General features: G+C 33.9%; 1 protein-coding gene across 2 annotated transcripts in view; it reads right to left on the bottom strand.

Annotated features, from left to right (window-relative positions):
- The window catches only part of LOC135842525 (uncharacterized), a 257,307-nt gene that overhangs the window by 217,772 nt on the left and 12,067 nt on the right, over positions 1 to 27,468 (bottom strand). Inside the window, exons 1-2 of one of the 2 annotated variants that reach the window (XM_065360026.1) lie at positions 10,301 to 10,666; positions 4,067 to 4,216 (exon numbers count right to left, since the gene is read on the bottom strand). In XM_065360026.1, the coding sequence (XP_065216098.1) occupies positions 4,067 to 4,154 (88 nt within the window). In that variant the 5' untranslated portion in view covers positions 4,155 to 4,216; positions 10,301 to 10,666. Of the gene's footprint in view, positions 1 to 4,066; positions 4,217 to 10,300; positions 10,667 to 27,468 lie in introns of those variants that run through there. The other variant, XM_065360027.1, reaches the window with a different exon arrangement.

The following is a 27,468-nucleotide window of genomic DNA, read 5'->3' on the forward strand; positions in this document are numbered from 1 at the left end:
ATGTGAAGTAGTGTAGTATATTTCATCAAAAAAGCGAAAAAAAATTTCAAAAAATTTCACTGGCAGTGTCTGGGTTTGAACCTTCAACCTCCCACACCTCAATCTGTTTTCTTAACCACTATACCACCCTGTTCCATGAGAGTTCAGGTATTAAGGAAATTTATATTCTCTTTCCCAGGGTCTGGACTTGGAAAATTTTCAGGATTGTTTGATCAAATTTTATAAAATCTGGTCGAGTTTGATTAAATTTGATCAAACTTGATCAAGATGAATATCCTTGTCATAGAGAAATTTTTTCAGTGAAACAGAAGTTCATAACTTTTATCTAGTTTTATGCAATTCAATAAAATTGGATAAAATAAAAGTAAGTATAACAATTCAACTAAGTGGTGCATACTTTGATCAATTTTGATATAATTTTATAAAAGTTTATCAAACAATATCACGTTTTATATAAGTTAAATTTCAAGAATGCATTACATCCAACTCTATAAAACTTTATACTACTTTATCAACTTTTACAAATCTTTATAAAATCACATCAAACTTTTTGTATTGCACTACATCAAATTTCATCAAACTTTATCAACTTTCATCAATTTTTATAAAATTGAATAAAACTTCATGTGTATACTTAATCAAATTTCATCTAACTTCATAAAACTTTATCAACTTTTATGAATCTTTATGAAATTATAGAAAACTTTACATTCACAGTTGAAATCCACTGGATCTAATCAGATGTAATTATATAAACTTTGATAGAATTCTACAAAACTTGATCAAATTTTTTATCTAATTTGATCAAATAAGATCAAAATTCAAATTTGATAAATTTTTATTGGATTTTATCAAATAATTTTCCCATGGGTTTTGACAAGGAGTAAACTCGATACACATATAGAAGGTGTCATTTCATTCAAATAAATTGAATTCTTAATGAAAATTTCGAAAAGTATCATTATTAGTCTAGAAAAGTAACAAAAACTGAAAATCGCAATCTTAGGCACAGGGGTGCTTTTTTAAAAAATTGAAAAATTGAAACTTAATTAAAGCAGAAAATACTTGAAATATGTGCTTGTTATAATCCCCAGACAATGACGAATCTAAAAATAGCTTATTTAGATTTCTACAGCCATTTCCATAAAAATTGTCGCGTGTCGCTTTTATTGAAAAAATTATAAAAAAATTTGAGAAAAAAGTTTTTCGCTTGTCAATTTGCAACACTTGGTGCTACCATCACCAAAAATCGTGAAGTATGGTCATTTTAATTCTTCTTTCAAGTAAAGGCGGTATCAAATGTTGTAACTCTCACTGGTTCTGAGAAATCGTTACTGCGCAATCTTAGGAAGCGCGCAACTTAGGCACATTTACCCTACTGTTGGCAAATAGTCTTGGAACTGCTTACAAAAATTTAGATGAAGTATGCCAACTCTCAGCGGAAGGAGACATTGAAATCTGTGGGGTAAATCTTACCAGTAGGGGTATTAATATACTCTCTGTATACAAGCCATCCTACTGGAAATCTGGATGTCTTCTTTTATTCTTTAATAAAATAGAACAGGCAATATTTCACTCTCAAAATTTGGGGAAAAATTGGTAATCGGAGGGGATCTAAATGTAAACACATTAGTCAAGTCCCATATCTCTCAAAAACTTCTTGATATGATGACATCATGCAACCTACTCCCCTATTGCCAAGAAATACGCGTTTTAGTCTCACTTTTCAGCTATTACCAGAAAATCTTCCATTCAAATGATACATTTTCTGGCACTAACAGATCGAAATTTTTTCTAAAAATTATTCCATACAAACTACTCCACCCCTCCCCCTCCCAAATTAAAAATTCCAAGTTCTGTGCCTTTTTCGAGCATTTCATAAATTTTCAATTTTTTCCAAAAAAAAAACTCACAAAAATTGTAAACATAATTTTTTTCAGTTTCTTTACAGTTTAAAAATGTTTTCAGAAGTCAAAAAATGAACTCAAGAGTCTAAATTTTCTGTTTTCCTTTTTAATGGATGTAAAATCTTGGAATAAGGCACCTGTTTTTATTCAACCTTTAGAACCTCTAAAGAAAGAAAGCAGTTGTAAAAAACAGATCTGATGATCTCTGATGTCAATTTCTATACCAACGACAGGCTTCAAATTGGCTTAAAATCATCACCACTTGATTGGAGAGGGGGCTCGAAGAGGAGGGAATCAAAAAGCTCTTGAACCAATTTATTAATACTTTTCATAAATCAATATAAATTTTCAAAAATTTGAAACATAAATCGGATTTTTAGGAACATCTAAATTGAAAAACGTTGCTCTCTAAAAGAGCACATCATCCAAACTTTAGAACCAAGTTTTTAGCAGCTGAAGTTGATTTTTCGATTTTTGGCAAATTTTTAAAGAGATGGAAAATCTGAAAATCGGATTGTGCACTGGAGTTGTTCCTCGAAACGATTGCAAACATTTTTAAGCCGATGTGAAATCTCCAATACAAGTTGGCTTTTCTTCAGTATAATTCCAAATTGCTGTAGAAAAATTTAATCCTGCCACGAATTTAATATTCTGAGTCGATTAAACCAATAGATAGAGTTGAATACTTGAAAAGTGTATTTTTTTTTTCAAGTTAAGAATCTTGAATTTTACTTTAAGAATTTCAAAATTGTCTATTCTTTTGGAAAATTTCTCAAAATTTGCTCCCCCACCTCCAAGCTTTCCCACCTCACAACCAACCCTCCCCCTCCCTTCAAACCCCATGTTTTCCATGAATTCATTGGTATTCCACCTCATCACGAAATTTTAGCTTATCAAATGGTGAAAACTGATTATCATTTTGCAATATCAACTTTCCAATCAAAATGAAGCCATGAAACAATTTTTCAAAAATTTTACGAAAACAAAAAACACTTCTCAAAGGTAAAGGGTTTTTAAGAACAGCCTCAGTTTATTTCAAGAATTCAAAAGCTAATAAGATTGTGATGAATTGATGCTGGACTTTGGAAAATTTCAATACATTGACTCAAGTGGATTCATTTTTTCGTTGTCATTCACATAATTGGAAAATAAATTAGTACCTAGGTACTGAAATAAACAATTCGACAGAAAAAAAATCCATCCACTCACAAATACATAAATACTCAGGTCGATTAATAAAAGAATAACTTCAAAAGGAAAAGCATCCAATAATCCTGTCCGTAGAAAATTACCCAGGTCATTAAAAATGGAACTTTATGACTCTGTGACAATCGTAGTTCACGAGTATGTCAAGTTCACGAAAATGTAAAACGATTTGGAAAATTATACTTACGTTCCACGTTCCGCGTTCAGTACCTATCTACTCGTTGAAGGATTAATTTTATAAGAAGGATAATATAAAAACACGAGAGAGAAAGATAGGGTCGTGAAATGAGCTGAAGAGGGATTTGATGTGATTAGTATGACACTTGAGGGCTCGCGGGTTATGATAGAAAAATATCACTAACCTGTGTTTACTTTCAATTAAGCCGCATGAATTATTCAAGCTAATTTAAATATCAGCCCTACACAAAGCAAAACGACGATGAGTCGATGCGATGAAAACTCTGAGGTGGTTGAATTAAAATACACATCGTATCGATGTACGAGTATGGCTGGGTTAGGTGGTTGGTAGGAACAGTGTGCATTTGTTGTATATACTTTGTACTTGATAGTTTACCAAGAGATGAGCACAGGGGTGTGCGGGGGGGGGGGGGTTAAATTCCAAAGGAAATGAAACAAACAGATGAGCAAACTCTGGTAAGTTATACTTATAGGATAGCTGTGGCGCGTTTCCTTTTCTTAACCGTGAATAATTCTCAACTATTAGAACTTTCGTAGGATAACAAATTTAGTCCTGTGTAGTTCTTCTGTGTACTTAACTTATATATGTAGGTACATTAACCGATGCGTATCATTTGTGGTGTTATGCGTCTGAAGAATTAAAACTTGGTATTTGCGATTCTCAAAACAGATACATCGAGCAAGCCACAGCCACACTATACATAAATGTACTTACAAGTACTTAGTTTAAGGATAAAATTTTTCAAAACACTTACGTTTGGCCAGTCCTCTCTCCGTGTAATGGTGTTTTCTCGTTGGAAATCCATACATCCAGATGGATTGATTAGGCACATGCAATCTCATCAGAATATACAACTACTAAATGTAGTCATTCGGTGCTTTTTTGTTGGTTGAGTGGATATGACCTGGAATTAAAAAATAAATAAACGTGAACGAGATAAGAATAATTCAATTTGTACTACATTTTAAAAAGCACATAAATTCAGGGTCATTGAGAAGGAGGGCAAAGGGGGCAGTTTGCTCCGGGCTTTCGCTCTCTAGAGAGCCTGGAAAGTTCTTTTTCATTTTTCAAAATTAACATTCTAAAAAAAATATTTCAAATTCTAAAATTTTAAAAGCCAAAAAATAAACTCCTTGCATAAAAAACATCGTTTTTAGTTCTCTCAAAATACAAATTTTCAAAACTTTTCGCCCACACTTTGCTTTGACCTGTCCACTTTTTTTCAAAATTGATTTCCTAAACCAAAAAAAACATCGTTTTTATGCCTCTCGAAATCAAATTTTCAAAATTTTTCGCCCTTCTTTCGCTCAGGCTAAATTGTTTCTTATTTTAATACGAAAAAATTCACATTTGGGCCCCCAAAAATCCAAAACAGAAAATGAAAATTTTTATAAGTCATTAGAAGATGATATCAATCTGCAAAATTCGTAAGTATTTTTTCCTTTTATCAATATGGCAAATTTTCAGTCGAACCCTCTACCCCTCCTCCTCCTCCTCCTCCTCCTCCTCACAAAAAACACTAGAAATGGGGTCAAATATCAAAATTTTCATTGATCGGGGTGGGGGGGAGGGAGATGATTTAAGAAGGCTGAAAATTTTTCAAACCCAAAAGTATGGGAACCCTCAGGGAAAAATCCCCTGCCACTGCAAATAGTTTGGAACCCAATTAAAATTCAGTCCTTGAAAATGTCGATGAAATAGAGTTGTTGGGGGTGTGAAGCAGATTTGAAGAATACAAATACAATAATATGGCTTTTAATGCTGAAAATATTCGCGTTTTTTTATTGGTCATCGTTTCATATACGATTTGTTTGTAATTTCTTAAGTATGCATACTTACGAAGTACGCACGATAATTGATGAGTCAACTCGGAAAATCACACATTATTTCATATCTTTATCGATCCTTATGGTAATTTAGGTAGGTATAGTAAATTTCTATGTGTTGTTTTAATGAGTATAGGAATGTACTCGTACTTGTACGTACAACGTGTAAAGTGTGGACCTAAATTAACTTGAATTTTGCTAATGCTAACTGGAAATTCGAGAATTGTCGAGGCCATCTCTTGACTATTTCACATCGGAATTTTAATTTCGATTTGTTTAGATATGGAAATTAATTTCATACCTAAGTGAATATTGTTTCTATTGGTAGAATTTACGTATGTATGTTGAAACAAAATAATTATGTATTTACCTAATACCTACCTAAAGGTACCTAATCTCCATCAATAATTTTTGAAAATTTTTTTCAATGTCCCAATGGAGTCTTTTTTTATGATTATCCACCTCGGTTCAATCTCCAATTCCTCCCTACCACCCCCCCCCCCAAAAAGGTATTTAAGTACTTAGGTGATGGTTCAGGTCTACCAATTCCAGAAAAATATTCAATGATGAAAAATCTTTAAAATTGAGACATTTCGTAGAACAAGGAACAAATTCGTTAAAAGTGGTAAAATTTAGATAGTTAATTACTAATGTACCTACATAGAACGACAGTGAATAAAATTTTGTCGAGAATGAGACCAAAATAAACCAATAATATTATGTTCATTTTTTATCGTAGGTACTGAATAGTTAAGCTTTCAAAGTTCAGTTTTTAAAAAGTAAACTTTTAAGAAAAAAGGTTTCCAAGTTTTGTAATTTTTTTTCCTTTTGCAGCATCAAACTCAAAATTGCAGTAAAATTGAACTCCCCACTGAAAAAAATGCAAAAATGTACGAAATTAAAACAGATAAAGAAAAGCTCAAAATTTCCTATTTCTTCTCGACTGTTGAGTTTCTGTGAAATTATTGTTTGAAAATTTATTTGACGTGAGATCGAATTTTCACATTTTTGTATTCTTCAATAATGTATCCATGTTGATTTGATGAGAAAAGTAAGCATCCGGAAAATGAACAGTGGTTTAATTTGAGTGAAATTTCTAAAGAGAAATATAATAAAAAATCATTAAACATGGAAAAGCAAAAGCAAGAAATATATAGGACAACTTCGTAAGATTAAAAACAAAATGGACTTTTATCCAACTTTCAACCCCCCTCCCCCCCAAGGACAAGTCACTCAATAGAGTCAGAATAAGCAAAAAAAAAAAAATGCGCCCTGAACTTTATACTTTGAACGTTGTTCAAAATCTTAAAAATACTCAAGTAATTATTGATAGGTTACTTTTTTCAATCTGCTTTTCGTTTTGAAAATCATATTTGAGGTAAAAACCACCCTATGAGCATTTAGTGATGAATAAAGTACAGGGAAACTTCAAAAAGCTGCACATCTCCAAGATCATCTGTATTTTTATAAGGTATATACAGTATTTTCCGTATTTTGGGAACCTCTGAATGTAATTTTTTCGGCTCTTCTCACTTTTTTTTTTAGAGCTGAAGAGTGCATTTTTATTCATTTTGAGCTTAAATAAAATAGAGTTTAAAAAAATGAAAAATGATTAAAAATAAAAACAATTTTTAAAAATTTGGAATTTATGGAACCCAGTCTTCATAAGAAATAAAGATCTGAATTTATTTTATCTTAATTTGAACCACTTTAGTGATTCTTTTGAGATCTCAATTTTTCGAAATTTGAGGAAAATGCAGAAAGCCTCGCCTTGTTAATCCATTTTAGATACATATAATTTTTGTACAAAAAATGTGATGCATAAAAAATATCAAGATGAGCCAAATTTCATTTTTTTAAATGAAGTAGGTACCTACCTACTCAAGTAATTCTATGTACTTTTCAAAAGGAAGTAAAAAACTATATTTTTGGATTCATTTTTCGTCAAAAAAAAAACAAACTGCAACATTTTTTCAAAAAATTTCTGATTCTTGGCAACTTTTTTATTCCTTATGTTGGAAATTTTTTTAAAACCAACCTGTTCTAATTATTCGAAAAATCTTTAATAAATATTTATATTTTTTTCAAATTTTTAAAAAATGAGGGCTTATTGTCACAAAACAACTAAAAATTTACCAATTGTGAGGGAAAAAATTGAAATTAATAATGAATCATTTTAACCATGAAAATGAACAAATTGTGAAGAAGAGAAGCAAAAAAAAAACCAAACTAACGCAAACTTTTGAAGTGGGTAGATATTAATAACTCAATTTAGGAGTTTCATTCAAAGTTTTTATTTGCAAAATTTTACTCGATATTGTCAATTTAAACTCATTAACCCCCCCCCCGCCCCCTAAAAAAACAAAAAATGTACGTTTTCAAAATTTTCAAAGAATGAAATTGATACCTAAAAAAGATTAAAATCAGTTCATGCTCATTTGAAAGCAAAAAACCTATCAATAGGATCGAACTGAGGGAAGGAGAGGAAGGAGGGGGAATTAGAGGAATTCTCTTTCAAAGAGGGAGAATAATATTGATCTTCAAAAGGGTAGGGGTAAAATTACATTCCAGCTGAAATTTTTATCAAATTGATGGTGTAAACTTGAAAGAAAATTATGTTTGGAAAATGGAAGCATAAAAAATTTCTCATTTTTTTGTCCCTTGATAATTTTTTAAAGATTTATCAAAAATATTAATTTTCAAAAGAATTTCAACTCAATATTGAAAATTAGATACTTTTTTCTAAATAAAAAAAAAAGAAGCCAGTTCAATTTTCTTTGACTTTAAATTAGATCAATGCTTGATGCTTGTTCTAAAAAAAAAAACAAAAAAAAAAAACAGCAAAAATAAAATTTATAAAACTGAGAATAAACAAAAATACTCAATATACAGAATTTTTCCTCCTCAAAAAGTCTACATTTTAAAAACACCGAACCCTCCAAAACTTACGCTTAAAAATATTCAAACAGCAAAAATTACAGGAAAAAAAGAACTAAAACCAATCAAAATTTCACATTTTTCTCATCAGACAAGAAGGGGGTTAAACAAGATGAAAATTCAACCCTCGTATCTTCAAAACCACCTACTCCCACTAACAAAACCCCCAATCCTCAAGAGACCTCTCGAAAAAGACACATTCATGTGACACACAACAATAAAGTTTTAATGTCAAAAAAAAAAAAACCAAAACAAGACTTTCTATCCTATATACGTATAAATCGTCGTACAAAAACTCGAATTTAAATATGTATGTTAAGGCAATTCGAAAACTTTCTGTCAAATTGTTCCGGATTCAACCGCTCGCTGTGATTTTAACCTTTTCTCTATTCCCTTTGAAAATTGAAACAATTTCGAATTTTCTAACGAAAGTTATACTACTTGTATAGTTCTCTATCCACCATCGTTCGCTCGTTCGTTTCCTATAAATTTTTATTCTTCGCCAAACCAAACCAAAGCGAAGAAAAGCCTTGGAATTTCTAGTTAACTTTGTCGATAAGGTTAGATGAGGGATATCAGAATCAGACCAAAGTGAAATGCTCAAAGTGGAAAATTTGTTAGCCTGTTTGGTTTGCGTAGGATGTACATAAGTAAGTAGGTACATATAAGAAGAAGTCTCTCTTTATGTATAAGATTATTTACCTATTTGTTTGTTTTTTGGTTCATCATTTTTTTTTCTTATTTAAATCGAAACCAATGCGAGTTGTTTCAAAGTACACTTATCAAAATATACAAATGTATTTTTGATTCGGAACATCTGGGACAAATATGAGCAATACGTGTCCTCGATTTCAATTCATGCTCACGTTTTTCTATCTGAGCTGCGTGAAAAAATTACCCAATTTTTACGTGTACCATATTCCCACAAAGTAAGGTATAATTTCGCACACACGATTCGAAAACACATCCATGTAAATTATTATAAAAATTTTAATCAAAACTTTAATCAGTTTTTTTTTCTCTTTTAAATGTAAATTTCGCACCAGTAAGGTATACGCGATTCGTGACTCATCCAAGCGTATACCGAAAGATATACCTACACGTATAGTAGGTTTTAAGGTGAAAAACAAGCCATTTTTCCAGATATACCTATACACTGATAAAAAATTCCAAACATCTTCGATGCTGGTGGGAAAATAAGCTAAGGTAAGCGAAATATGAAAAAGTGTATTTCGCAGAATTAAACCACATAGTACCCATAGCTCCAAGCTCGACTCGCTTTGACGTATGGAATATTAGTTAAGGCGACACGCTCGAATCATTTATCATCCTAACACCAGGCCATACACGTACGAATTAGATTGGCAAAAATTCCCACAGTTTCGCGATTGGTTCACCCAGCTGCTAAAAAGCTATTTGCACAAATGATGGGGAATTTTTTTTTACGTATTTTAGCGACAGCGAGAGCGAAGAAAAATGCAGATTTGGGTCATTAAGGGCACAGGATACAGTTCGTCGGGGAGCAATTGAACAAACAGCAGCGAAACGTCATGTCAGCTTTAAGCTAGATGTATAATTTTGAATAATTAGTAGAGTGAAGATCGACATTCATCTTCGTGTAGCATTTTATACAAATGTAGAGATGAACCAGGTGCAGTTTTATCCCCCTTTCGTGGAATTTTTTTTTCATCGGTTCGTGGGTTACAAATTACCTACCGAAAGAGTTGGTCGAATGTTTTTTTCCAACCAGTGTATTAATCAATGGCTCTCTCGATTGTTGAGAGTGAGTCGATTGATTGATGTGACCGGTAAAGGCGGATTAGAAAAATGTTCGGTTACAGTTTACAACTCGTGAGTTATTAATTGGTCGAAAAAAGGATCAGTCAGACGTACGAGAATGGACTCGAGAGTGTAATTTATACCTGTGTAGTTGTGGCGAGATATTTTCTAAGTCCCTTCTACCCTTATCAGTATCTTGAAAACTGCTTTTTACCCTTCTTAGTGCTCAGAAAACTACTCTATACCCCTCCTCAGTTGGTTTCCAGTCGACTTGACGTACCCAGATCGACATTTCTACGTAAAACGAGTCTTGAAATTTGAAAATTGGTGGAATTTTCGTACTAAAAAAAATTATTTCTCAAAATTTTCAACAGAAAAATTGAAAAATTTTCACGAATAGAAACTAATTACAAAATTCTACTTATACTCAAGGAAAAAAAACTCACCTCAGCACACTCGGAAGACTCCACCAGTACGAAGATTTTTTCAACTCGCGATTTTTTTACGTAAAACGTTAACCGAACTCGGAAAAAAATTCTCAAAAAATTCAACGTTTACGAAGAAGGTACGAGTAACACACGTTCGTGAATCACAGACACATTCGCACGACGATGAATAATTCCCGTCGTAAAAATACGTTTACACGTTACGAATACTTACGCGATGAACAATGATTATAAAGTGAATAAAAAAAAAAAAATACAATTGATAGAAGAAAAAAAGCGAAACATTAACAACTTTCGGTAGTATTGCGAACGTAGAGAAGCGCTTGCGTCGATTACACGTTTGTTTCTTTCTGGCGATCGTCGTGTTTTATTTACTCTTTGCCATACCTTTCCGCCTCTGTCTCCGTCTCGGTCTCATTCGAGCTGGCGATGCGGCGGTGGCTTGCAGTGTAGATGCGCTCTCTCACTTTTACCGCACGTCGCGTCATTTTTTCCACGCATTTTACGACGTCATGCTAGAGTACGTAGAGAAAGAGAGGTGAAGAATTTTTTTCGAGATGGCGATTTTTGGAGCGAAATTTGGTCAATTTGGGAGTTTTACATGTGGAAGGAAATAAAAATTCAATTCAAATTGAAGAATCGAAGGCAGAAGGGAAGATGGTAATTCAGGAAAATAACTCGATGGTCGAGTGCTGGTTGTAAAGCTATTCAGTGATCTAATGAAAGACTTGCAAGGGCATAAAAATCGATTTCCACATTCTGTGAGACTAATTTCTGAAAAGCAATCCTTCAAATAGATTTTGGAAAGGGGCGGTGTAATTTTGTTTCTCTATCTAGAAGCTGAAATCCTAATCGACCCCCCCCCCCCTCCTTCCACCATCTTCAAGCCCATCGAAGAAAATGTTCATATTTCGAAATAGATTTCTCGAGTAAAATTACATATTTTTCGATTTTTTTGTCTTCGCTGTATTTGGCACCAAAAAAATAAGATTTCTTACTCCAAAATTTGAAAAAGTTTGTGAGGTGTTTGCAATAATTTTAGTCTTATATCGAACAGATAAAGTTGGGGTTATCTTGCTCTCACTTTTCAGAGTTCCAAAATTATACTTTAAGTCAAGGAAATTGGATGCTTGAACGCTGGAAATTTTTTGGAAAAATATGATGATCCTTCGATGAGATTTTGTTAGTAAAAATGGGGGATAAAATTAGTTTTTTTCTTCTTTCAGATCGATACTTACCCAAAAGCAAAGGAAAAGGTTGATCGATTTGGATAGTATCGAGGCACTCACCCCCCCCCCCCCCCAATCTGAAATTGGAGTTTTCATTGGAAAATATCAATGGAAATTTTTTAAAGCCAAAGCGATGATCTTTTTTGAGAAATTATATATTCTTACAAGAGAGAAAATTATACTTGAGCTGGAAGAATTTCGATTTCAGGGAGGTACATTTATTCAAGTTTTACTCCCCCCCCCCCCCTCTTCCCAGGTAATAATTCTTCGGATAATCCCAAGATTTCAGTTGTTGATTTCCCTCTGCATATTCCTCTGTGACTAAAGGGAAGGTCACTTGTGAACAAGAGACAACTCTCCGAATGCTTTAGGGGATGACAATCATTATTTTTTGATGATTACAATTTTGAGTATTTTTTTCTTCGTGTTTTTACATCATTTTATCGCTTTTTTAACACTTTTTATAAAAGTAATTTTTGCAGAAAATGCCCTGATTCTGTGTTTTGCGATGTTTTTAATACTTTTGGGTCATTCCATGTCAAATTGCCAAGCTTTTTGCACTTTGGATATCTTAAAGTTTAAGCCGGGTCCATCTGGAAACTACAGTGGTACAAATTTGGAACTGTTGCCAATCTGTGGGTCTGTTATAGAAGAGATTCTTGAAGATATGGTGAAAATCAATGTTTCTAGCTCTTTGAGCATCAAAAATTACCTAGCTGAAAAATGATTTCTCTCTAGATGGCATTCATATTGTTCGAAAATTTTGAAAAAATGGCCTCAAGTACAACTTTTCATGCTAATTGACACATCAAAAATATGTAATAATAATAAGACGAGTGTTTTTCGTATCATCAATTTTAAAAAATTCCAAAGATTACCAGAAAATACAAATTTCATTCCTTAAAAATTCAAAATTGAGTAAATTGACATATGTACTTTTGCCATCACTTTTGTATATCAGACTTTTTAAAAATTGAAAAAAAATAGACCAATTTGCAATATTTATAGAACATTTATCTGATTTCACAATTTGATCTGACTTTTAAGAACTTTGAAAAAATTGCATTGAATTTCAGAAAATTATTCATCTTGGGAATTTTTATGTGCAATAAGTTAAACTTTTAGATACAAAAATCTAACGAATAAGAATTTGAAAAAAAATGATTAAATTGCTGAGGGGGCCCGTTAAAAGGCCAGACAGGAAGACAGATGACCTTGAGAAGCCAGAAAGGCGGGTCGATGACCTTAATAGGACAGAAAAGTAGACAGCTGACCTTGGAAAGCCAGACAGATGGGTCAGTGACCTTAAGAGGCCAGACAAAAAGATAGACGACCTTGAGAAGCCATATTGACATGCTAATGACTTTTGAAGGTCAGACAGTCAAGGAGGTCAATGACCTTAAGAAGACAGAAAGGTAGGTAGGTGACCTTCAGGAGCCAGGCAGATGGGTCAATGACCTTATACGAGGCCAGAAAAGAAGACATACGACCTTAAGAAATCAGACAGGCGAGCAATGACCTTAATAGGACAGAAAAGTGGACAGCTGACATTGGAAAGCCACGTAGATGGGTCAGTGACCTAAGGGGCCAGACAGGAAGATAGACGACCTTGAGAAACCATATTGACATGTTAATGACCTTTGGAGGTCAGACAGTTAGGAAGGTCAATGGCCTTAAGAGGACTAAAAGGAATGCAGATGAACTTGGAAAACCAGACAGATGGGTCAATGACCTTATAAGAGACCAGAAAGGAAGACAGACGACCTTGAGAAGCCAAGTTGGCAGGTTAATAACCTTACAGGGTCAAACAATCAGAAGCGTCGATGACCTTAAAATGATAGAAAGGCTGACAGACGACATTGGGAAGCCAACCATGTGGGTCAATGACTTTAAGATGCCGGATATGGAAGACAGACGACGTTGAGAAGCCATTATCATGTAATAACCTTTAGAGGCCAGACAGTCAGGGGGTCAATGACCTTAAGAGGACAGAAAGGCTGGCAGACAACTTTTGGAAGCCAAACATATGGGTCAATGACCTTGAGATGTCAGGCAGAAAGACAAGACGACATTGAGAAGCCATATTGAGAATTTAATAATTTTTATAGAGACTAGACAATCACAGGGGTCAATGACCTAAGTGACAAGAAAGGCTGACTGGCGATCTTGAAGCCAAACCGATGGGTCAATGATCTCAAGAGACCAGACATGAAGACAGACGACCTTGAGAAGTCATATTGACATGTTAAATACCGTTAGAGGCCAGACAGTCAAATGGGGTCAATGACCTTAAGAGATCAGAAAGGCTGACGGATGACATTGGGAAGCCAGACAGTTGGGTCAGTGACCTTTAGAGGCTAGGCAATCAGAGAGATTAATGACCTTAATATGCCTCGATGACCTTGGGAATTTAGACACTAGGGTCAATGACCTTATAAGAGGCACACTAGACAGCCAACCTTGGGAAGCCAGCAGACGAGTCAATATTTCGGACATTTATTACAACATAATATTTAGAGTGATTGAGTGGAAAACTAGGTGGGGCCAAAAAATGGCCTTATCGAGACTCCTCCTTTTAGAAAAATTAACAATTTTTTTTTATTGATTTGAAGTGATTTCAATATTTATACATATTATTTTCAAGCCAACACTGCAAATCAGCGTAAACATAATAAATTTTAGTAAAATTTGGCGAAATTGCACGAATTTTTAAAAATTTTCTAAAAATTATAAAACCAATATTTGGGTAAAAATGAGGAAAAAAATGAAAATTTCACCTCACTGACCCAAAAAAAACTCAAATTCGGGATAAACTTGCGCTATTTTGGATCCTTCAAATCGATTGGAAACGGTTTCGAACTATTTTGAGCAGTTCTGATACCTCCAGCAAATTTTAAACCTGAAATTTTCACAAAATCTTCCTAAATGAAATTTCGAAAGCCAAAATTAACTCTGCACCTTGATTTCAGCATGCTGAGTCGATTAGAGATGGTTTGAAGTCGTTTTGGAGCCTCCAGCGACTTTTTGAAAATTCTAGTCCCCTCCTCCTCTCCTCCCCCTCCAAAAAAATTATAAAATCTGTCCAGATTACCTATAACTGGACTGGTACTCGTTAGTGACACATCATGACCAATACACACAATTTTTTTCAAAATTGATGTTTTGCAGTTCAGAACCATACTTAGTTATTTTTCCAGTTAAGTATACCTTATTTATGACATGTTGAACAAAAACATGTAGTTACCCCTTCAATTTTCAGAGTAAACTGAAACCAATCTACTCTCGTGTAGTTTGAGTTGCTGCCCTGGAATGTAATATTTTTTTTCACTCGTTACGGAACACCCTGTGGCCTGTACATCTCGTATGTAAAATAAGTTTCCGACTTGTTTTGCTACAAATGTTACACAAGTTGCCTAGTTTGTGTCGGCGTGTCTCGTTTTTAGTATAATACAAACTACCTACAAACCCTGCATGTACTTTTACGTACATACGAAGCTAACGCCAATGAACCCCCTGACGTCTAATGAATTCGAAGCAATTAGTCGAGATATGGTAGCCGGTAAGTTGTCTCAACGACCCACATTTGTAAACTTTATCGTAATACGTCACAAGCACAACCACAACCACATATAAACTTATTTACTCGTATATGTAGATTATAATACTTCGTATAGTACCTACGTTGGTACGTTACGTACCCAATGCTCGAATCAGTTAATTTGTAATTTCCAGTAAAAAGGCAAACCCGTTATTGATTATCTGTTTGACCGGCGGATCGTGTGCCTTATGAATAATTTGCTATATTGCTGGCCGAAAACCGATACATCATCGTCGTCGACTTGAACGAACGACGAACGACCAGCGAAGAGAAAGAACTCTCAACGACGTTAGGTTTTTTATTCGACTCATTATTGGGTAATTTTTCAATAATTCAACTAATTATTCCCGCCACCGATTTAATTACGTGTCTCCAAAATTAGTCTATTATTTGGCCAATTAATTTCCGCCCTTAGGGTAACCTTGGCTCGATGGGCTTTTGCCTTTTTTTTTTTGTCAGCTTACGGTATCGTACTCCTTTAGTGAATATTATGTTCCAATTTAATCGCCGTAATGAGGGTCGTTATACTCGTTAGATGAGGTGGAGATGGAGATGTAGAGAAAATTTTAATTATTTCGATTGCGCGGGTGGCTCTGGCTACGTGTACTTGGAATTTAATTACAGGCTCGATTTATTTACGTTAATTAACGAGCTGTTTAAGAGACTAGGTATGCGTAGAATTTCACTATAAATAGTAAGTATAGCCTAGAAGAACCGTGTTTCATCAAATCTTACCTACTTATTTATGTGCGTACCTGAAGAAATGCTGAGAAAAGGTACGATAAATAGATAATTTTAATAAGGATAACAATCCTTCTTAGTTGTTTTGTCAGAATGAAATGAAATTTTAAAACAATTTCCGTTTTCACAATGCTCACCTTAATTTACCTGCTGAGAAATTTTCGACGAGTTGCGATACAGGAAATAATTTAGCTTTTAGTGAAAATTTTTGACGTGGGCACGTTAAACTTCTCTGTGAAAAGTTTTGCAGTTTAATTTTCGTATTTTCAGAGAGAGTTGTTGTCATTTTGCTTTTCTTTGAACGAGATTTTGTTTCGTAATTTCAAAAAAAAAAAAAATGCAATAATAACAAAGTAACTAATTTACCATTTTTCTATGTTTTTGTATAATTTTCATTTAAAATGACGTTTCAAAGAACGGAATTGGTGGACAGGGTAGGGAAGGGGAGGGGAGAATTTATATATACTTTTTTATTTACTGAAAAAATGAAATTTTAAATTTTTTTATTCAATGTGAAATTGGAATATTTTGGAACCATTGAAAAATTATCAGATATGATTTAGGTAGGTACCTATCATTCCAACGAACGAGAGAACGAACCATAGATTCATTTTGAGAACAAACAGAACCAGAAACGAGACCAAAATATTTTGATCAAGTACTTTTGAAATCAGTTCAGTGATTCCCAAACTTTTAATTGAAAAAAAAACAACAGAAAAATCTCAAATTAAAACCTGAAGATGGTCAGAAATCAATTCTTTATTTTGTGTGACTTATTTTTAAAACCCGGTTCCAAAGTTCCCAAATTTAAAAATAAAATAAAGACACAAAAAAACACCACATTACAATCTGAAGACGGTCACAAATTATTTGTCATTTCTATCGAATACAGGGGGGGGGGGGCAAGGGATGATCCTCTGTGAATGATTTTTTAAGAACTGTGAATAAATTTTCTAGATAAGCTGGCACCCCCTACAAACAGTAGCTCAACTACTGGCCAATCATCCCATCACCAGTCAATCATGCACCCTACACCTGGGTTAAAACAGCCCTTCTCAGGGCCTCCAACGAGGACAACTCCCCTAAGGATCATGTCCATAAACATAGAGGGCCTATCAGGGCCAAAGGAAGTTATACTAGCTGGAATGGTCAAGAACCTGAACATAGACATGATCGCGATTCAAGAAACACATAAGCACAGAGAAAGCCGGAAGCCAAAAATTGAAGGAATGAAACTTATTATTGACAGACCCCATGAGAAATATGGAAGTGCCATACTAGTTAAGCTAAACATGGAGGTAAATAGTACTTCACTGTCTGATGAAAATAATGTCGAGATTCTAACAATTGACATGGGAGACTGCTTAATCTCATCAGTTTACAAACCACCAAATGTAGAATTTACATGGAAAGAAAACAGCAATGTCCCACCCATAGAAATAAGAATAATAGTTGGAGACTTCAACTGCCACAGTGTGAGCTGGGGATATGCTGAAAATGGAATAGATGGTGACCTAGCGGAGAAATGGGCTGAAGAGCAGCAGCTGAGCTTGGTCTTTGATGCAAACCTGCCGCGTGCCGGCATCCTTCAATATTGGAAGATGGAAACGCGGATATAACCCAGATAACATTTTTGTTTCAGAGCAAATCTCAAGTCTATATCACAAACAATGATGGCAGCGGTCACATTCGTGAACGACAAATTCGAGAATGTGAACGTAAACGTAAACGCAAACGGAACGCGTTCATTTTTACAAGAACACCTACACTGTGAACATGTTCTTTTGAAAATAACACGAACACGAATGGCATTCATCTTGATTGAACGCAAATTTTGAGGTTTGAAAAATCAAATTTGCAACATAATAAATTTTAAAACAACATAAATTGCCATTTGCCCGAAGAATTTGGAAAAAAAAGGTCAGATGAAAAAATATTTAAAAAACACGTTTGTTTGATTTTGAAATTTTGAGAATTGCATTCACATTCGAGATCAAATCTCATTCACATTTGCATTTGCAAATGGGTTCAAAATTTTCGCAAATGCTGCCATCACTGGTCACAAATGAGTAGCAGATCCAATTCCCCCAACCCAACACAGGCCAATTACATGCGAAATTAAGGAGGTCATCAGCCCAATTAAATGTGAAAACCCACCTCCAAGATTCAATTACAAAAAGGCCAATTGGGAATCTTTTGAACAGGTAATTGAAGAAAAGATAGACGACCTACTTCCAATACCAGAAAATTATGAACTCTTCAATGAAATCGTTAAGAAAGCCTCAAAAGATCATATTCCAAGGGGAGCAAGAAAGAAGTATATCTCTGGAATAGAGCTGCACCTCATGACACAATATAAGGAGTATGTTGAAAAATTTAATGAAAATCCTTTCAATAAGGAAACCATTAAAGTAGGAAATCAATTAGGAAGTGATATAGTAGAATCTAGACATCTGGATTTCTGCAAATACAGCAGAAGAGCCTGGCAACTATAGACACTGGACCTGCGTATAAGACAACTAACTGGCAGCTATCTTGGCAAATGCGCTGTACTTCAATCTGCAGGTAATGGGGAAGAGGGACAGTAGTGATATTTTGTGTAGAGCCAATTTCTGCCACTGGATGCTCTTGGCTGTGCTGTAGTTTGCTGGTAGTTTGCATGGTACTTTGTACAAGAATTCGACATCAGCGCAGCTAAGAGCACCCAGTGGGATAAATTTGCGTTACACACCTTTTCTTTACTGTTTCCATTCCCCTCAGCCTACAGTTGGTTGTCGTATTCCGCAGGTCCAGTGTCTATACTGGCAACTGTTGAAGAGACTTGATGGAGGCAAAAGTGTGACTGCGTCAACTGCGGTGATGTTCAGACTGATAAACACTTATTTGAGTGTGAATTATCAGGAGAAATCAATCCTAGAAAATTAAATGAGACACTTGATGATGAAGCAGTTAGATTCCTTGAGTGGCAGGAGAACGGTATTTAAATTTAGATTTAGATTAAGATTTAGATTGAGTTTTTCATGTTAATTTAGGCATGTCGACTGGATATGAGAAAAAAAATTGAATACTTTTGAAATCGGTTCAGTGATTCCCAAAATTTCAAATGGAAAAACAGACAGGAAAAAATCTCAAATTAAAACCCAAATATGATCAGAAATCAATTCATCATTTTGTTCAAGTATTTTCAAATTTGATTCAGTGGTTCCTAAAATCTGCTCAAAGAATAAAAAGACAAGTAAAAAGCAAAAATCTCAAATCAAAGCCCGAAGAGGGGTAAAAATGATTTCTTTTTTTTGCTTCGAGCACAAAATTCTCGTGAAAAATAAAGACATGAAAACGTTTGAAATCTAACCTTCAAATCTAATGAGGGCTAAACTCAATTCATTTTTCTTCGTTGAATGCTTTTGAATGGTTCAGTGCTTCCTGAAATCTCCTTGAAAAATGAAAACAGGTAAACATTTACAAATAAAAACCGGAGGCGGGTCAAAAACCAATCCATTATTTGGTTCGAGTGCTTTTGAAACCGGTTCAGTGGTTCTCAAACTGTCCACAACAAATACAGACAAGAAAAAAACCTCAAACTAAAACTGAAGAAGGCTAAAAAGTAATTCATTATCTGATTGCAGTAATTTTGAAACCAGTTCAGTGGTTCCCAAAATATCCATAAAATATAAAAACAAGAAAAAGATCTCACATCAGAAAAATTTACGAAGAGATTCAGAAATCAATTCATTTTTTTACATCTTTTTAAACCGATTCAATGGTTCCCAAAATCTTCAAAAAAACAAAAATAACGACCAAAAAAAAATCCCAAATTAAAACCTAAAGAGACCGTAAATCAATTGATTATTTTGATGGAGTATTTTTAAAACCAGTTCAATGGTTCCCAAAATCTTCAAAAAATAAAAATAAAGACCAAAAAATCCCAAATTAAAAACTGAAGAGGTCGTAAATCAATTGATTATTTTTATGGAGTATTTTTGAAATCAGTTCAATGGTTCCCAAAATGCAGTCAAGGAAAAAATCTCAGGACAAAAACTAAAAACAATACGTACCTAATAAGTTTTTCATCTTTCACTTTACGTTAGAATAATCCTCTCACTATTTTCACCCATTTTCGATACATCACTGCATTCTGCAACAAAAGCTTTTGAGACACCATTCCTGGCTTTTTACCGACTTTGCCGGAAACGGAAAAGTAAGGTATTGTATTTGTCATGATGGTTGAGGAATTGGGTGGGGGTGGGTTTTCTTGAGGTTTTGGAGTGTGCTGATCACGATAAGACATATGGCGCAAAACGAGATAAGTTTATATATATATTTATATAAATATTCTAGGGGGTAAACTCGTAACTTTTTTATAGATTAACCAGCAAACTCATTACGTTTTGACAAACTCGTAACCTTTTTAGGACGTGACTTTTCGATGAGGTGCCATATGAATCTACAAGGTGTGGGGAGTCTACTGGCAAAGTTTGAGCAGGGACGTGAGATTGCCGTTTATACACTTTCTCTTTTGACTCAATTTTCAAATGAGTGCATAGCCTAAGTATTATGTACAAGGACATGAGGAAAAGGTGTTTATTGCCAAGAATCATTTTTTACGTTTTTTACGTTGTTTTTGGTGATTTTGGTGGTTGAAGATGTCCTCTTTCACATGGCGTGGTCAAAAATCGTCTAAAATAAATTTTTGACTGCTCAATTTTAATTTAGAGTTGATTATATAGGTCCGAATTTTCGTGTTTTTCAGTCTAAACAGTGATTTTATGGGAAAAGTATGCATCCTAGGAAAAAAATGCAATGAAGGAAATTGTAGAGAATAAAATTTTCTTTCTGCTCAGAGCTGGTTATTTTTCTGTGGGATGCTTTGTTAAAAAGCTATTTGCGAAAAACAGAGACGTAAGGGACTTTTAAAAAAAAGCTTTTCTGAAAAATTGATGTTTCGGCAATGAGATACCTCTCCACAGGTCACCCAAAAATCAAGTTAACGAATATAACGCGGCCTAACATCGAGTACTATCAGGCCTATGGGGTGACGCGTCGAGCGCATGCACAGCAACGAAGTTATAGGTGGGACGTGAGTTTGTATTTTATACAAAACGTTATGAGTTTACCTGTATGCGGCTATATATATATAGGTATTAGTATCCAGACATGTCAACTATTGAGTGGGTTAATTTTACTATACAAGTGGACTGACCAACTTCTCAACTATAGTTGACAAGTCATGGGTTAATTTTACTATACAAGTCAACTATGAGTTTTCAGAAACTTCCACCAGAGGGCGCATGGCTTAGAAATCAAGGCGCGAGGACGAACGCAGGGTCTACAGTCAATTTGTAGTGAGTAGAATGTGATGTGCTGGTGGAGATGTATGCAAATACATCGATCCTGAGTGTACACGACAACAAATTTGACTTGAAATTTTTCAGTATTTTATTGGCCTATGGAAAATTTAAAAACATCAAAAAATTTTATGCTGTTTAAGCTTTCTTTTGGTGTCTTAACTTTCTCAAAATACAAATTACTTTGACTCCATTTTCAAAAATTTTCTTCAAAATTTAGCCTAAAAATCTGATTACTTTTTTCAAAACATAGATTTTTTAAATATTAGACTGAATCTGCAAATAAAATTTTAATAAGTGATTTAGAACAGAAATTATACCAATTTTAAAATTTTGTTCACTTTTCTGCATATATGCCAAGCATAGTTGACATGTCTGGTCGCAAGCAAATATATATATATGGACCTAAGTATCCTCGACGTCACCGTACATAAACAGTACCTTTTGGTCACCAGGCTTTAAAATGCCTCCAGCGGTGTATTTATTTCATATTCGTAACCAGCACAGCTGTAATAGTGCTTCCACTCTTTTCCCCACTTGATTTAGATACATTTAGTTTATACAAAAAAATTTGCAAAAATGGTAGCAATTCGCCTCCGATTCTAAACTGATCTCTTCCGTGACCTTGTGTATTTAAAAATATTTTGACTATACGTCTGTGTCACCTGATGCCTTGCCTAATAGATTACAACTGTGCTGGCTACGAATACGAAAATATAACACAACTGGAGGCATTTAAAAAGCGGTGACCAAATGGTACTGTTTATATACGGTGACGTCGAGGGTATGTCCGTGTTGATGGAACAAAAATTTTAAAATCTGTATACAGTAGGTGTATACATGACCTTTTCGTCACCAGACAAAGTTTTGCCCTTTTACGTTTCAGGGGAAAACAAACGTTTGAACTTGTTATACACAGGGAAACGTCTTCGTCACCGGCAAAACGCCTCCGTCACCGAATTCGGTGACGAAGAGAACGCATGAGTATATAAAAGGTGACGTAGAGGTACCGTTTGCATGTATATATAGGTATTAGTATCCAGACATGTCAACTATTGAATGGGTTAATTTTACTATACAAGTGGACTGACCAACTTCTCAACTATAGTTGACAAGTCATGGGTTAATTTTACTATACAAGTCAACTATGAGTTTTCCGAAACTTCCACCAGAGGGCGCATGGCTTAGAAATCAAGGCGCGAGGACGAACGCAGGGTCTACAGTCAATTTGTAGTGAGTAGAATGTGATGTGCTGGTGGAGATGTATGCAAATACATCGATCCTGAGTGTACACGACAACAAATTTGACTTGAAATTTTTCAGTATTTTATTGGCCTATGGAAAATTTAAAAACATCAAAAATTTTTATGCTGTTTAAGCTTTCTTTTGGTGTCATAACTTTCTCAAAATTCAAATTACTTAGACTCCATTTACAAAAATTTTCTTCAAAATTTTGCCTAAAAATCTGATTACTTTTTTCAAAACATGGATTTTTTTAATATTAGACTGAATCTGCAAATAAAATTTTAATAAGTGATTTAGAACAGAAATTATACCAATTTTAGAATTTTGTTCACTTTTCTGCATAGTTGACATGTCTGGTCGCAAGCAAATATATATATAGATGTCCCCCATACATTACGCGGCCCATGATATTTCACTGACTTTTTGCGGACCGACTTGTGTTGGCACTAGCAGGGGTGCGCTTGAATTTTTCCACGTGTTCTCACAGCAGCTTACTGCTGGGCCATGCGAAGAAGGTATATACTCCACCAGGTTGGAAAAAGACTGACATTTAGGCTTGTAATTCGATTTTCGATTTTTGAGGAGAGCTCCCCACTCAAGTGTATGTTTTTTCGATATTCCCCAGACTTTTTCCGCCACCAAAAAAATGTTTTCATTGACTTACAGAGAGGCGAGGAGCTCGATTCGCTGGTGTATGTAACGCCAAGTTGATAAAATCGGATAATGCAGGTCTTTAGTGGTGTTTTGCCTTATGTACACACTGCGTTGGCTTGTTTTTGAATGTCTGTAGTGGTCGAAAACAGAACAGACTTTTTGCAGCCCGGTACTGGGCTGCAAAAAGTCCTGATGGGCCGCAAAAAGTCTGAGGTTTATCTAGTATGGGCTGCGTAATACCACTTTTCATGTGTATTTATATATAAGTTTATATATCAATTTATGTATAAATTTGTGTCACGCTGAACTCAAAAGCTCCGAACTTTAAGTCGAACCTGATGATGGCAAAATATTGCTTTGATACTGAACTAGAGAAATTTTTAATTTGGTCGAAATCGGTTCAGCCGTTTACGAGATATGAACGTTTAAGTGTGTTTCAACGTTATGGATAAGCAGAAATTTGTGAAAACCCTTATATCTCGCAAACGGCTCACCCCCAACAAACAGATGGGGTGGTTAGGGTGTGTAGGTTGCAGATTGGTACGCCGAAGGTCGGGTGTTCGAATCCCGCGCGAGTCAAGAGGAGAAAATTTTTTGTTGATTTTTTTGTTAATTTTTTTGTTAATTTTATCCGTCCAAAATTTTTTTGCCATAAAAAATCAAAATTTTTCAAAAATTTCTAGTGTAATTTTTGTTTTAACAAAAAACATTAAGTTTTTGGTAAATAGCCAGTAAATTTTGATAATTTTTTTTTTTTTTGTTAATTAATAGTAATTTTTAGTAAATAAAATGATTAGTTATTTTTGGTGAATTACTCGTAATTAAAGTTGGTAGAAAATTTTGGTAAATTGCTTGGGTAATTTTTGGTAAATTGGTAAAGTTTGGTAAATTGGTAAAAACCTTTGACAGTAAATTACTGGGGTAATTAAAATTCGGTAAAAAAATTGGTAAATTAGTGAGGAAATGTCTCGTAAATTACTGAGGTGAATGTTGGTAAATTGCTGGGGTAATTTTTGGTAAAATGGAAAATTGGTAAATTAATGGGTAATGTCTGGTAAATTACTGAGGTAAATGTTAGTAAATTGCTGGGTTAATTTTTGGTAAATTCGTAAATTTTGGTAAAGTGGTAAATTTTGGTAAATTGATAAAATTGGGTAAATTCGTAAATTTTGGTAAATTCGTAAATTTTGGTAAATTCGTAAATTTTGGTAAATTCGTAAATTTTGGTAAATCGGTAAATTTTGGTAAATTGGTAAATTTTGGTAAATTGGTAAACTTTAGTAAATTGGTAAATTTTGGTAAATTGGTAAATTTTAGTAAATTGGTAAATTTTGGTAAATTTTGGTAAATTGGTAAATATTGGTAGAATGGTAAATTTTGGTAAATTGGTAAATTTTGGTAAATCGGTAAATTTTGGTAAATTGGTAAATATTGGTAAATTGGTAAATTTTGGTAAATTGGTAAATTTTGGTAAATTTGGTAAATTTCGGTAAATTGGTAAATTGGTAAATTTTGGTAAATAGGTAAATTTTGGTAAATAGGTAAATTTCAGTAAATAGGTAAATTTCGGTAAATAGGTAAATTTTGGTAAATAGGTAAATTGGTAAATTTTGGTAAATAGCTAAATTTCGGTAAATTGGTAAATTTCGGTAATAATTTTGTTTTTTGTCAACAATTTTCCTGATATATTATTCCACTTGTAATATGACGGTTACGTCTTCATAAGTACGCTAATTTTTATTTGAAAATCAATTTCATAAAAGTGTAATATGATGGCTACTTATGATTGACTATTTTATTTTGTCGATGTTTTCGACTTTTCGTATTCATTAAATCGGTAAATTTGGGTACTTCCGCGCATTTTGATAAATTGGTAAATTTTTACGTAATGTCTGGTAAATTACTGATATAAATGTTGGTAAATTACTGGGGTATATTTAGAGCAAAGTCGGTTGATCTTGCGAACTGCGCAAGATGTTTTTTAATTTAAAATTGGGGCCAAAATTTGTTGGAGGTTTTTTATTTGTTCTTTTAAATTTCTATCACATGACGAAATGACATTAAAGAATAAATAAGGTACCTGATTGCTTCGCTCCTTTCACTTTTAAGTTAGACAATCCTATCTAAACTCGTGTAATTCAGGTTGCTGCTCTATCAGACGATTCATTCAACTGATATTTTGGAACACCCGGTATAAGGTACCGTGTGATTTTAGCCCAGCTACCATGTTATTAGTGGAAAAATTTCTCGTCAGTTTTATGCACAGCAGAGTGTACTTTTGACGTAGGATATTCATGAAAATGACTCGGAACTCGGTACTCGGGATACACGAGACACTTGGAGGAAATGAAAGCGCAACGCAGGAGGCGTAAATTATTAAAACTAATAGACTGGAAGAGTTGGCGTACTCGTATATTTCGTGTTCGGGGAGACGAGACATCAGGCTACACAGTACGTAGAATTTTTATTAAATTTTCGCGTGCTCGGTAGGATCGTCGCGTAATCGTGAAGAAGAAACTTTTATAAAAATTCGATTTTGTACACACAAGACAAAGAAAAAGGAGAAGAAAAAAACAATAACCTATAAAACGAGTAGGTATTTTTTTTCTCTCGAAAAAAACGTAATCGTAGTCATTCGCATCGAGAATATGATATCTAAATATATCTAAATTGGTCTATTTCGTGAGACGTTTTACTTTGTATAACAAAGTAAAAAAGAAGAAGAAAAAAACTTCAACTTCACAAAGTTATCGAATACCTAAGCCACGCGTTTCTTAATTGTAATGTTTTATTCACGAATGATGAAATTTTTTATCCAGAACAAGCTTTCGATAATGTTGACACTTGCGATTAGAGTTCGATAATAATTCAAAGCATCTCGTGTAATACCTAGTGTTATTTTTAAAACGAATATTTTTTGTGGTATTTTACGGGTAAAAATTATACTCTTTTTTCCTTATATTCCCTCGAGAAAGCGGCGGCGATACGTTGGCGTTCGATGAACCTGAAGCCATAAAATATCCGACGATGAAAAGAAAATTAAAATATCTGGCAGAAAAATTTAATACTATTTTACCTTTACGCCGAATAAATTTTATTAGAGTTGATTTTTCGATGGAGGCGAAAAAATAACCACGGGGTTGTTTGGTTTCCAAGTCAGAGACCTTTGTTGGTAGAATTTTCTTCCCTTTTTAGAGAGATTACTCGTTGGAAAACTTTAACAATTCATTTTTTACAATTTAAAATAATTCAAATAAAAACGGTCCTTGTCCAATGTTCAAAATTCATCAATAAAAACCACCTTCAATACTTCAAGATACAAGGGGGGTTTTAATATTGAGATTAAATGATTAGTTGGTCGTTATATTTTTCACAGGATGTCACAAAAGCTTTTCTTGTTGCAGATGATTCGAAAATGGGTGAGAATACTGAGAGGATTATTCTAACATAACGCGAAAGATAGAAAAATTATTAGGTATTGTTTTTGGTTTTTGTCCTGAGATTTTATCCTTGACTCCATTTTGGGAACCATTGAAGTGGTTTCAAAAAAACTCCATATAAATAATCAATTGATTTACGATCTCTTCAATTTTAAATTTGGGATTTTTTTTGATCTGTATTTTTATTTTTTTGAAGATTTTGGGAGCCATTGAATCGGTTTTAAAAGAAGTTGAAAAATAATGAATCGATTTTTGAATCTCTTCGTGATTTTGATGTGAGATTTCTTTCTTGTTTTTATATTTTATGGATATTTTGGGAACCACTGAACCGGTTTCAAAAGTACTCGAACAGAAAAATTAACTGATTTACAACTTTCTTTAAATTTTGATTTGAGATTTTTTTCTTGTTTTTACTTTTGACGAATATTTTGGGAACTGCTGAACCGGTTTTATGAGTAGGCGCTCAAATTAGACAGCGAATTGATTTCTGGACCGCTTCAGAGGTTTTAATTTGAGATTTTTTTTCTTTCCTATATTTTTCATGAATACTCGTATTTTAGAAACCACCGAATTGGTTTCAAAAAACACAATAATTTGATATCTGAACAATTTTTGGAATCTAATGGAGATTTTGGGAACTACTGGACTGGTTTCGAAACTACCGCAACCAGATAATAAATTGATTTCTAGCCTTCTTCAGTTTTAGTTTGAGATTTTTCCTTGTCTGTATTTGTTGTGGGCAGTTTGAGAACCACTGAGCGGTTTCAAAAACACTCGAACGAAATAATGGATTGGTTTTCGACCCTTTTCAGGTTTTTATTTGTAAATTTTCCCCTGTTTTCATTTTTCATGGAGATTTTAGGAAGCACTGAACCATTAAAAAGCATTCAATGAAGAAAAATGAATTGAGTTTAGC

This window comes from Planococcus citri, chromosome 4 (genome assembly GCF_950023065.1).
Source record: "Planococcus citri chromosome 4, ihPlaCitr1.1, whole genome shotgun sequence".
Taxonomy (NCBI): Eukaryota; Metazoa; Arthropoda; class Insecta; order Hemiptera; family Pseudococcidae; genus Planococcus; species Planococcus citri.